Source organism: Oncorhynchus kisutch, unplaced genomic scaffold (assembly GCF_002021735.2).
Source record: "Oncorhynchus kisutch isolate 150728-3 unplaced genomic scaffold, Okis_V2 Okis06b-Okis10b_hom, whole genome shotgun sequence".
NCBI classification, from domain to species: domain Eukaryota; kingdom Metazoa; phylum Chordata; class Actinopteri; order Salmoniformes; family Salmonidae; genus Oncorhynchus; species Oncorhynchus kisutch.
In genome coordinates, this window is record NW_022261983.1 from 11,999,820 (window position 1) to 12,013,434 (window position 13,615).

At 42.6% G+C, this 13,615-nt stretch overlaps 1 protein-coding gene across 9 annotated transcripts in view; it reads left to right on the forward strand.

The window, feature by feature from the left end:
* The window catches only part of LOC109884605 (brain-specific angiogenesis inhibitor 1-associated protein 2-like), a 151,992-nt gene extending 138,629 nt beyond the window's left edge, over nt 1–13,363 (forward strand). The window contains exons 15-16 of one of the 9 annotated variants that reach the window (XR_004206801.1): nt 7,354–7,396; nt 8,015–8,054. Coding sequence is in view for 5 of the 9 variants with exons in the window: in XM_031813842.1 (XP_031669702.1) it covers nt 3,871–3,964 (94 nt within the window). In the remaining 4 variants the exon portion in view is untranslated. Of the gene's footprint in view, nt 1–3,124; nt 5,370–7,353; nt 7,397–8,014 lie in introns of those variants that run through there. The other 8 variants (XM_031813843.1, XM_031813845.1, XM_031813842.1 and 5 more) reach the window with 8 other exon arrangements.
* The last annotated feature ends 252 nt before the right edge of the window (nt 13,364–13,615 follow it).

Below are 13,615 nucleotides of genomic sequence, written 5' to 3' on the forward strand. Positions count from 1 at the left end.
TGACTGTTTCTGACAGTTTTTGCAGAAGTTCTTCAGTTGTGCAAAGCCTCGGTTTCATCAGCTGTCTGGGTGGCTGGTCTCAGACGATCCCGCAGGTGAAGAAGCTGGATGTGGAGGTCCTGGGCTGGCGTGGTTACACGTGGTCTGTGGTTACACGTGGTCTGTGGTTGAGGCCGGTTGGACGTACTGCCAAATACTCCAAAATGACATTGGACGCGGCTTATGGTAGAGAAATTAACATTACATTCTCTGGCAACAGCTCTTGTGGACATTCCTGCAGTCAGCATGTCAATTTCACACTCCCTCAAAACATTTGGGACATCTGTAGCATTGTGTTGTGTGACTGCACATTTTAGAGTGGCCTTTTATTGTCAACAGCACAAGATGCACCTGTGTAATAATCATGCTGTTTAATCAGCTTCTTCATATGCCACACCTGTCAGGTGGATGGATTATCCTGGCAAAAAAGAAATGGAGGGAGGTAAACAAATTTGTGCACAGAATTTGAGAGAAATAAGCTGTTTTGTACGTATGGGGGATCTTCTATTTCAGCTCATGAAACATGGGACCAACACTTTACATGTTGTGTTTATATTTTTGTTCAGTGTAGATCATTAAAGACCAATATTGCTTTGATGTGGAAGTTTAGCTGTTTAGTTTGAGTTCAAACTTGGAGACACTGCAGCTCTTCAGGCTTTGGATAAAAGTGTCTGCTAAATGGCATATATTATATAAGACCAGTCTTGGATGTCCAGTTCTGAGGAAGCTTTCATTTCTCCTCTTTTGGGGTCTTGCTTTTTCCTCAGACTCCATAGCTGCTATATTGGCTTGTCATTTAATGACAACAGCATTTCATATAACTAGTGTCTAGAAGGTTTATTCTCCAACTGTTTCTGAGTCAATGTTTGTCTCTCAAACTGACTCTATCCCAAGTGGCACCCTATTCCCTACATAGTGCACTACTTTTAACCCCAGCCCAATGGCACCCTATTCCCTATAGTGCACTACTTTTAACCCCAGCCCAATGGCACCCTATTCCCTATAGTGCACTACTTTTAACCCCAGCCCAATGGCACCCTATTCCCTATAGTGCACTACTTTTAACCCCAGCCCAATGGCACCCTATTCCCTATAGTGCACTACTTTTAACCCCAGCCCAATGGCACCCTATTCCCTATAGTGCACTACTTTTAACCCCAGCCCAATGGCACCCTATTCCCTATAGTGCACTACTTTTAACCCCAGCCCAATGAAACCGTATTCCCTATAGTGCACTACTTTTGACCAGAGCCCTATGGGCCCTTTTCAGAAGCAGTGCAGATAATTAGGAATAGGGTTTCATTTGGGACAGAGTTAGTTTCTGTAATCCAATCAGAAGTCAGATCCACTGCTCTGGGAGGAGGGGTTAACCTAGGTTCATCCGAAGAGATTGATTTATTTCTGTCTGTCTGACAATGGGGAAGATGTGTGTGTGTGTGTTTACTTGTATGTATGTGTCTTGTGACATATCGAATGACATCATTCTGACCTCATGTTGACATCACTGCTTGGTGAGGCTGGAGCTCTGATGAGCTCTGGTCTGGCGCTACAAGTGCTTCTACATAGAGTTTGATAGCGAGCTCTTTTTTGCATCTTTGCCATAATGGCTTCTGTGACAGCATTGGTAGCACCATTGAGGGATTTCTCCATTTTAAAGGAAAACTCCACCCAAAAGCGATCTTTTGGTATTTGTTTCATTAGTACATTGTTGACGTAGTACCAAAAATGTTTTACTTGTCAGCAATCAAGTTTTCAACATATGTAACGTAAAAAATAAAATAAAAATCCCATCAATATGATGCTGTATTTTATGGGGATGATTTCAGTTTTTTTTTAAAGTTGCATATCTTGCTGACATGAAAAACTTCTTGGGGACTATGTCAACAATGGACCAATGAAACAAATACCAAAAGATCGCTTTTGGGTGGAGTTTTCCTTTAAAAGAAAGAAGGCAATTTCTTCTTCTTCTATTGACAGTCTGTTAACAAACTGAAATGATCCACACTGCCACCTGTAGTCTGTTGTCTGAACAGGTATAAATCCAAGGTTGGCTATATACAACCGCCTCCATTTATATAATGTTTGTTCCGTAGTATCATTCATTGGCTGATCCCTCCTGATGACCTGGATAGAATTATGTGATCCTTCCATAATCAACAGGAAGTCCCACCCAGTTGACTACTTCAAAATGGTGTCCTCAATGGAGCTGTCCATGCTAAAACAGGCTTCGTTGCACTTGAGCTGTCTATCCAAGTCTATGGTCGTTTCACATACTCCTTTTGTTCCTGAATATCTGATTCTGGGTCAGATCTTGTATTTATAGACCTAACAGGCCCAGGGTGTCTCCACCCTAGAGGCACTGAACTCATCTTACACCAGACCCCCACTGCCAACCAGATGACTTGGATTACCTCATCACAAATGGCCTCTAGGTTACTTGGGTTGAATTTGCATATTGTTCAAGAAGACAAGTGATTCTGTGAAACATTCAAATATCAATACATTCCATTTCTTTACCCTTCAGAAGTTAGTTTTGTGCTATCATCATTAATACTCAGATAGATATAGAGGCCTGGGTTGTGTTCATTAGGTTACCAAACGGAGGAAAACTGACAAACAAGTGGTACTAACCTGGACTTGTACAATAAGAAATGCAAATGTCTGTTGCAAAGCGTTTTGTGTGTCCTAATGAACATGACCCTGATGAAGGGAGTCCCATCTCGGTAACTATGGCAGCCAGGTGTGTTTTGGTGTGGGAGGTTTAGGTGGGAGGGAAGTACTTGCTACTCGTGTGTGTGTGTTTGAGATGGACGACACTGCAGTCTGACTGTGCAGAATCACTGATCTTCAACTAACTACTGATCACTACTCATTGTGTGATCAAGATGAGTGATTCTGTGCCTTGCCTTGTTCAAACTGATCCACTCAAAACACGCTGATGGTACAGCACCCCTCTCCTCCCAAATCCACCCCTGCCTGCCTGCCATCCTTGCCTTGTGGCTGTCTTGTCCCTCCATCTTCTCTCGGAGTGTCTCTTCTCTTCCCACCTGGCAAGCTTCCTTTCTCTTTGTTCCTTGTTCCACAGTTCTGATCCCGATGGCAAATTGATTTCGACAGTGTGAGAACAGACAGACAGAGACAGCTCCCTACCGGATAGCACAGGGGCCGCCCCCTCTCTTCCCAGCCCCCCCCCCCCTTTCAGTCTCTTCCCAACAATCTCACCACTTAGTCTCTCCATCTCAATCTCACCCCTTAGTCTCCTCCCTGTCTCTCCCCCTTAGTCTCCTCCCTGTCTCTCCCCCTCAGTCTCCTCCCTGTCTCTCCCCCTCAGTCTCCTCCCTGTCTCTCCCCCCTAGTCTCCTCTCTGTCTCTCCCCCTTAGTCTCCTCCCTGTCTCTCCCCCTTAGTCTCCTCCCTGTCTCTCCTCCCTGTCTCTCCTCCCTGTCTCTCCCCCTTAGTCTCCTCCCTGTCTCTCCCCCTCAGTCTCCTCCCTGTCTCTCCCCCTCAGTCTCCTCCCTGTCTCTCCCCCTCAGTCTCCTCCCTGTCTCTCCCCCTCAGTCTCCTCCCTGTCTCTCCCCCTCAGTCTCCTCCCTGTCTCTCCCCCTCAGTCTCCTCCCTGTCTCTCCCCCTCAGTCTCCTCCCTGTCTCTCCCCCTCAGTCTCCTCCCGGTCTCTCCCCCTCAGTCTCCCTGTATCCCCCCTCCTCCCCCCTGCTTCCACGCACTCCTTCTCCAAGTGGAAGAGCTCCAAGTCTCATCCCTCCTTTCTGTCCTTTCTTCCTCTCCTTGATCCCTCCTTCACTCCTTCCTTCCTCGGGTCGGTGGCGGTGACAGTGGCGGTTGGTGGGTAGAGGATGAGGAGGGCGCTGAGAGGGAGAGCCAGGGAGAAGCCCATCCACCAATCGGCTTGCAGCGTTTCCCACTCTGAACTCTTAACTTTGAACTTCTCTTATCTAATCAATGTCTGTGCGAGAGACAAAATGGACACTACTAACTCTCAATCTCAAACAAGAGACTGCCTTTGCCACTGCTTGTCTTTGACTTTCATGCATGTACATGGTTGTGTCATTTTGTTCAATCTGAAAAGACATGTTCGTGTACGGTACAAGTGCCAAAAAGATCAACATTGTATACAGTCATTGTACTTCACTCAGCCACTGAACTGGACTAAACTGCTTTTCTAAAGCACGTGGAATGACTCAACATGATAATGGAGACTTCGGATGTGTCAAATGGAACCCTATTCCCTATGTACATTTGCCCAGGGCCCATTCTATGGGGAATAGGTGCTGTTTGGGACGTAGCCTTTGTTTGCATTGAGGCTGTGCAGATATTCTGTCTGTTGTTCCTTTGATATACACTATGTGGCGTTGCACTCATTGCCTGGTGTGACCTGTCAATGCTGAAGTGGATTTGAGGGGGTTTTCGACGGTGTCATTATGCCTTACTTCTGAAATGTTCCTGTTTTTCTGTGGTAGTTTAAATGTGCAACTTAGGTTGTGGAATATAAATATCTTGATTTGATTTGATTTCTTAGTTTAACCTCTTTCAAATTTGACGCAAGAATCAACTTTTGTTTTATCAACTTTAGTCTGGGTGATCATTACCATCCAGGACGAATTTCGTCTTTTTCCTCTTTTTATGATTCTTAAAATCAAGATGATTATTTTGTTGAAAATATAAATACATGTTTCACAGTGCAAAATAGATCTGGTTTCAAATGCAGATCACACTATATACATCCAGTCCTTTCTAGGACCTCCTCCAAGCCATCCCATGAGTGGTCAGTCTGAAATATTCATTTTCCTTCAGATACTCCTTGATGGAGCTCAGTTTGGACCTTTTCTGACCCCTGAATATGCTCTTTCAGCAGTTGGGGCAGTCATCATTGACCCCTCTACAACCATTTGAACCTTCCATGACCTTTGTCTAATTTTCTCCATAACTGCTGTGATCTAGTTGAAAGAAAGTACAAACAATATGTTTAATAATATAATTATCATCGTATGTCCTGAGTGATTATGTCCTTTTTTGGTCTTCATTTCTTTGAAAAATGCGTTAAGTGTTGTTGTAAAAAGATTTCCAGAAAAATATAAAATATTGATTTGAAAAATATAAAAAGTCATTATCTTTGAGCATGCTACGGCGCAATGATCAGAAATGGGATACTATTGAACTTTGACATTGAATGTATGGTGACTTTTTACAAAAAGTATTCTAAATAAAATATATCTATATATTAATAAACAGTTTGTTCAGAGGAGAGATCTGTTCTGTCAAATTAATGACTTTACAAAAATATATATATATATTAATAAACAGTTTGTTCAGAGGAGAGATCTGTTCTGTCAAATTAATGACTTTAAAAAAATATATCTATATATTAATAAACAGTTTGTTCAGAGGAGAGATCTGTTCTGTCAAATTAATGGCTTTAAAAAAATATATATATATATATTAATAAACAGTTTGTTCAGAGGAGAGATCTGTTCTGTCAAATTAATGACTTTAAAAAATATATCTATATATTAATAAACAGTTTGTTCAGAGGAGAGATCTGTTCTGTCAAATTAATGACTTTAAAAAATATATCTATATATTAATAAACAGTTTGTTCAGAGGAGAGATCTGTTCTGTCAAATTAATGACTTTAAAAAAATATATCTATATATTAATAAACAGTTTGTTCAGAGGAGAGATCTGTTCTGTCAAATTAATGACTTTACAAAAATATATATATATATTAATAAACAGTTTGTTCAGAGGAGAGATCTGTTCTGTCAAATTAATGACTTTAAAAAATATATATATATATTAATAAACAGTTTGTTCAGAGGAGAGATCTGTTCTGTCAAATTAATGACTTTAAAAAATATATATATATTAATAAACAGTTTGTTCAGAGGAGAGATCTGTTCTGTCAAATTAATGGCTTTAAAAAATATATATATATATTAATAAACAGTTTGTTCAGAGGAGAGATCTGTTCTGTCAAATTAATGACTTTAAAAAATATATATATATATATTTGAAATGATTTAATTTAATATTTGTTCTATTTTGATTGACATCAGTATGTTTTGGACCAGTACTGGCCAAACATATGAAGTATTGTCTGTTGTCATGGCGTCTGCATCGTCCACACCTCATCCCTACCTCTCCCTGTCCACCTCATCCTCTATGCACTACCTCTGGCGTCCCATAGCAACCAAGCTCTGATCGCCACGTCATCATGATGTGATTTGAACCATTTGAGTATCAGTGTGTGTGGTGAATGTGTGTGTTTGTGAATGGCACTATAGATGTGTTCCTCTCCTTTCCTTCCTACCTCCTTTCCCTTCCTGCCTCCTCTCCTCTCCTTCCTGCCTCCTCTCCTTTCCTTCCTGCCCCCTCTCCTTCTTCAGACAGTATTTCTCTAGTTTTGCTGCCATGTGAATATAATCCTGGTTTGTTTGAACTTCCAGTTGTATTAGGGTTATAGCCTGAAGCCATAGGATACATCCTAGTACCCCCTGTGTATAGTCCTAGTACCCCCTGTGTATAGTCCTAGTACCCCCTGTGTATAGTCCTAGTACCCCCTGTGTATAGTCCTAGTACCCTGGTTGTGGAGACCTGTAGTAGAGAAGGTGCTGTGCTATAGCAGCCACACAAGTCCCATTGACAGCTCTGTGGTTAGGCTTTTTCCACATCATCTCTGCAGGCAAACATCAGGCTGTGACTTGGCTAAGTTGAGGGCATGAAAATGTGTATTGTCAGTCTTCCATCGTTCTTCACAAATCCAGTCCAAAGAGCTGGTTTCCCAGACACAGATGAATCCTGTAGTCTTGGAACAAAAAAATAATCATTTCTCAAGCAACCATGATTTTTAAACCAGGAATAGTTTGCCTCCCAAATGGAACCCTAAACCCTTTATAGTGCGCTACTTTTGATCAGGACTCTGGTCTAAAGTAGTGCACTATATAGAGAATAGGGCTCTGGTCTAAAGTAGTGCACTACTTTTGATCAGGACTCTGGTCTAAAGTAGTGCACTAAATAGAGAATAGGGTTCAGTTGTGGACATATACCAGGTTTAATTTGTGCCTGGGAAATGAACCGTATATCAGTTAACGTATGTTCATCTGACATCCGACTAACTAGCTGTGCCAATGCCTTTAAGAACTGTGACCTCACTATGCATGACTTCACTATGAGAGATGAGCTTTAAGCACCCTATTCCCTACATAGTACACTCAAACGTAGTGCACTGCATAGGGAATACGGTGCAGTTTGGGATGCACACTAAGGCAGTCAAACCCAAGGGTTTTCTTTACCTTCCAGTTTGGGTCCAGAAATGTCCCGGTTCTGAAAGAACAGGACGTCAGTAAGTCACCAGCCTCCATCGCCGCTCGCTCACTCACTCAGCCAACCAACTAATCACACTCTCTCTGGTTCTCTCGGCTGTCATTGGCTGTCTGGCTTCAGTAAGGTGCTGGACATCCCTGTTTTGTTTTTTCCTTTTCCAACCTTCGACCTCTCTGATTGGCTTTCCTTCCTGAGGCGGGGTTTCTTCCGGCCAATCCAGGAGGCCCTGGGTTGCAAAATAATGTTTTTCCATGGAGGTAAAAGTGTCAGAAGACTCTAAGTCCTTCTAACCCTGCCTGTCTGTTCTGTACTCTCAGAGTAAATGTTTAACACTTCACTCCAATAATAAGCACTACAGCATGGTTTGTTCTCGCCTGCATGCTGGCTCTAACATTCCCTTTATAAATAATAACTACAGACACACATTGAGAAACAAAAGTATTTAGTCAGTGGAGAATGGCTACTGTTATTGTACTTTCTGGTTTCTATAGGGGTCACTATAATCTACCAAACAGAAGACTGAAGATAAATACCTTGGGGTGGGTGATGAGTTGGGATTAGGGGTTTGACCTAAGTGTCTTCCATGTGTGTTCTATCCAGACTAAACATCTCTCTTCCTTGCTCCCTCTCTCCACAGTGACCGAGCCCTGGAGATTTACTTCAGACAACCCATCAATGATGACAGATCAGCCCCTATATTCTACTAGCAGGGGCCTTCACAGCACCCCTGTAGGTCCCTGGCCTCTCACCCTCCCCTGACAGCACCCCTGTAGATCCCTGGCCTCTCACCCTCCCCTCACAGCACCCCTGTAGGTCCCTGGCCTCTCACCCTCCCCTCACAGCACCCCTGTAGGTCCCTGGCCTCTCACCCTCCCCTCACAGCACCCCTGTAGGTCCCTGGCCTCTCACCCTCCCCTCACAGCACCCCTGTAGGTCCCTGGCCTCTCACCCTCCCCTCACAGCACCCCTGGCCTCTCACGCTCCCCTCACAGCACCCCTGTAGGTCCCTGGGGCTCCCTGGCCTCTGATCCTCCTCTCACAACCCCCCTGTAGGCACCTGGGGGTCCTTGGCCCCACCACCTCCCCCTAACCAGCTTGTGTGTCCCTGGCCCCTCGCCCTCCTCTTAAGACCCCTGTAGGTCTCTGGCCTCTAGTCACAATACTGATAATAATGAACATATATGTGTCATTTCTATGTTCCTGTAACTGAAATAATGTACAGCAAACTGTCTTAAGAGGTTGAAGGTAAATATTGAGAGGGAGGACAACGTGTGGTATGTATATAGGTTATATTACAGTAAATTGATAGTTACACTGGATGTAGATGTACAGTATAACATAAGTACATTTGTAAATACTTTTTTCATTTAAAACTATTACTTGATATTTTAAAGCAAGTCTGCCCAACGCTCTTCCTGAAGATCTACCATCCTGTAGGTTTTCAATCCAACCGTAATCAAACATACCTGATTCCACTAGTTAAGGTCTGGGGGACCTGCTAATAATTAGAGTGAGTGAAAAAGTACAGGCCGGTAGGTCTTCAGGAAGAGGGTTGGGCAGCCCTGCAGCAGGCCTACATGCTAGCCTGGAACTGCTGTCAACTAGGATGGGCGTTAGGGAGGCTCCACCACTACACTTACACTGCCTTGTAAAAGTGTTCACACCCCTCGGATTTCCTCACATTTAGTTTGTACTAAGTGGGATTAATAATAAATAAAATATTTTTTTGTTGTCAACAATCTACACAAAATACTCAAGTCAAAGTGTTTTATTGATTTAATATGAATAGAGATTACATAACAAAAATATTGTTGTTGCATAAGTATTGAGCTCCCTAAGTCAATACATTTGACTTAGGGGGCGATTACATCTGTGTCTTCCTGGGTAAGTCTTTTAAAGCTTTACACACCTAGATTGTGCAATATTAGCCCATTTATTCTTTTTAAAGTTCTTCAAGCTCTGTCAAGATGTCTCGCTATTGATTTAAGCAGATTTATGTCAAACTTGGCCACTCAGGAACATTCACTGTCTTCTTGGTAAAATACTCCAGTGTAGATTTGGCCTTGTGTTGTAGGTTATTGTCCTGCTGAAAAGTGAATTCCCCTCCCAGTGACTGGTGTAAAGCAGACTGAAGCCTCAAGGATTTTGCATGTGCATAGCTTCATCCCGTTTCTTTTTATCCTGGAAAACTGCCCAGTATTTGCCGACATCAAGCATACCCATAACATGATGCAGCCACCACCATGCTTAAAAATAAGGAGGCAGTTAGTTACTCCGTGTTGTTGGATTTGCCCCAAATGTAAGGCTTTGCAGTGTTTTTTTTTAAGTATAACTTGTGTGCCTTGTTGCAAACAACATGCATGTTTTGGAATATTTTTATTCTGTATATTTGTATTGTTCTTTTCAATCTGCCATTGTAAGTCATTATTGTGGAGTCTCTACAATGTTGTTGGGCCAACCTCAGTTTTCTCCCATCACAGCTTTTTTTTAAATCACCATGGTGACATCCCTGAGCTGTTTCAATCCTGCTGCTCAGTTCAAAAGGAGGACTGCATCTTTTATGTCTCTGGGTGGTTTAATACACCATCCACATAATAATGATTAACTTCACCATGCTTAAATATATATTCAATGTCTGATTTGCTATTGTTACCCATCTACCAATCACTGCCCTTCTGAAAAAGGCTTTCGAAAAGGTCCCTGGTCTTTGTAATTTAATCTGTGCTTGAAATTCAAAAAATAACAATATATACAGGGGGGTGCCGGTACAGAGTCAATCTGCGGGGGCACCGGTTAGTTGAGGTAGTATGAACATGTAGGTAGAGTTAATTAAAGTGACTATGCATAGATGATAATAGAGTGGCAGTGATGTGGGGAGGGGGCAATGTGAATAGTCTGGGTAGCCATTTGACTAGATGTTCAGGAGTCTTATGGCTTGGGGGTAGAAGCTGTTTAGAAGCCCCTTGGATCTAGACTTGGCGCTCTGGTACCGCTTGCCGTGTGGTAGCAGAGAGAACAGTCTATGACTAGGGTGGCTGGAGCCTTTGACAATTTTCAGGGCCTTCCTCTGACACCGCCTGGTATAGAGGTCCTGGATAGCAGGAAGCTTGGCCACAGCGATGTACAGGGGCGTTCGCACTACGCTCTGTAGTGCCTTGTGGTCAGAAGCCGAGCAGTTGCCATACCAGGCAGTGAAGCAACCAGTCAGCAACCATGCTCTCAATGGTGCAGCTGTAGAACATTTTGAGGATCTGAGGACCCATGCCAAATATTTTCAGTCTCCTGAGGGGGAATAGGTTTTGTCATGCATGCTTCACGACTGTCATGGTATGCTTGGACCATGTTAGTTTGTTGGTGATGTGGACACCAAGGAACTTGAAGCTCTCAACCTGCTCCACTGCAGCCCCGTCGACGAGAATGGGGGCGTGCTCGGTCCTATTTTTCCTGTAGTCCACAATCATCTCCATTGTCTTGATCACGTTGAGGGAGAGGTTGTTGTCCTGGCACCACATGGCCAGGTCTCTGACCTCCTCCCTATAGGCTCGTCTCATTGTCGGTGATCAGGCCGAGCACTGTTGTGTCATCGTCAAAATTAATGATTGTGTTGGATTCGTGCCTGGCCGTGCAGTCATGAATGAACAGGGAGTACAGGAGAGGACTGAGCACGCACCCCTGAGTGGCCCCTGTGTTGTAATGTGGTCTGCAGCTTATCATGAGAAACTACCTCAGATGAGCAATGGCTCGAGACTTCCTTAGATATCGTCCACCAGCTGTTTACAAAAATACATAGACCGCCACACCTTGTCTTACCAGATGCTGCTGTTCTATCCTGCCGGTACATAGTATAACTAGCCAGCTGTATGTTGATATTGTTGTCATTCAGCCACGACTCCGTGAAGCTTATGATGCTACAGTTAATGTCCCGTTGGTAGTTTAATCTTCCCAATAACTCGTCCATTTTATTGTCCAAAGATTGCATGTTTGCGAGCAGAATTGCGGGGAGTTAGGGTTTATTCGATCGCCGCCTACTCCTCAGAAGGCAGCCCGCCCTCTGGCATCTATCTCCACCTCCTCTTCACGCAGATCACTGGGGCCTGTTCCTGAGGGAGCCGTATATCCTCCGCCTCGGGCTCATCAGAGTTGTGAAAGAAGAGAAAGGTTTCTGGTAGTCCGTGGTGAGTAATCTCAGTCCTGATGATGTCTAGAAGTCATTTTCGGTCATAAAAGACGGTAACGACAACATTATGTACAAAAATGAGTCAAACAACGCAGATAAAACAAAAAACACAATCGGTTGGGGGCACGTAAAACATCTGCCTTCTGCTCCGGTGCCAACTTGTGTTATTTGTTTAACCAAACTAATTTAGGCCTGAACAAAGGGGCTATATTTTAGTTATCTACTTTTATTCATCTTCAAAAAAACCTGCCACTTTGACATTGGTGTATTTTGAGTCAATTGTTGACCCCCAAAAAATACAATTTTATCAATTTTAATCGCACTTTGTAACACAAAATGTGAAGAAATCCAAGGGGTATGAATACTTTTGCAAGGCACTGTAGATAGTTAATGTCTTCTTGCAGATTAAAAGATGTCGGTTTGTTTGACCAATCCATTTGTTTTCATTTGTACAAATCATGTTTTTCCATAATAGACCTCAGTATTCTTTGATGAAAACACTGTACATTTGACATTGAACATCCTATAGATAGACTACTAACTTACAGTATGAGCATTGAATGAAGGCTTGCAGAAACCCGGTCAGATATGCATATCACAAACTCTTTCTTGTTCAGTCCATACAGATCTTCTTTGCAGTGAAATGAGGTACCTTACAGCAATGTGTCCTCCAGCTAAGGCAGGGGTCGTTTAGCAGCTCATGGAAATGCATAGTGATGTACAATGAATGTGATCAAACACAACTGCAAACATTAGCTAATGCTTCTGTACAGGCCATAGACCACCATAAATAACACCATATTGTCTAGGAGTCGTGAAACAGTATGGCCAGTAACATGGGGACTGTGCCTTCTGTCTGCCTGTCGTTTCCTATGCAGCTTCAGGTTAAACCATCATCCTAAAACACTGCTATAAGCAAAGGGAACATGTATCACTTTTATCTGGATATTGTTTGTTATATTGTTCTTCAGAATGTCACAAATGTTATTTTCTTTGATTTAGACTTTTCGAAAATGTTTGATCAGTCTGCTAAGTAATTCTACTGTAAACAAAATGTTTGATCAGTCTGCTAAGTAATTCTACTGTAAACAAAATGTTTGATCAGTCTGCTAAGTAATTCTACTGTAAACAAAATGTTTTTTGTTGCCTGAATATGTTAGACTACTACTGTACTACTACATACTCTAATGGTAGAATACAAATAGAGAAATGCTATGAATTCCCTTCTACATGTTTTTTCTTTTTAAAGTGAGTATTATAACTTTATAATAAGATGTTAGCTAGCTACAGTAGAAATAATAGCTGATATGATTTGACGTTCAGATCTAGTTTCCCCACCTCAGAATAACAAATAGAATGTTATTGTCATAGTGTGATCATGCTGACTCAGTATTATACACTGTAGGCCTATCTGAAACCACACCCTGTTCCCTTTAGTGCACTACTATTGGTCAGAGCCAATCTGGGCACTACGTAGGCAATAGGCTGCCATTTTGGACACTTATTGATCGTCTTCAATAGGTGTCAGAGAATGGACAGTAGACACGCTGGTTAGTGTGGAGGTATGAGAGAGAGAAACTGATATGAGTGTAAGAATCGGAGTCTCAATAGATACCACTGGTTGGATTCAACTTTAGACGACTGTTTGCGAACAGGTAAACCACTGGCTAGGCACACCAGAAGGGTTTCAAATACATTTTATACGGTTTTATAATATTTTCTCACTCTGTTCCTGTATCTGTATATCTGTACAAAAATGACCTTTTGTACACATTCATGACCTTGTATGAAATAAAACAATTGGACACAAGAAGTGTGTGCTAACTACTGCTATTCATGTCAGAAACAGGATGATGACCTGGGTTATGTTCAGTAGAGCATACCATGATGACCTGGGTTGTGTTCAGTAGAGCATACCATGATGACCTGGGTTGTGTTCAGTAGAGCACACCATGATGACCTGGGTTGTGTTCAGTAGAGCATAGCATGATGACCTGGGTTATGTTCAGTAGAGCACACCATGATGACCTGGGTTGTGTTCAGTAGAGCATACCATGATGA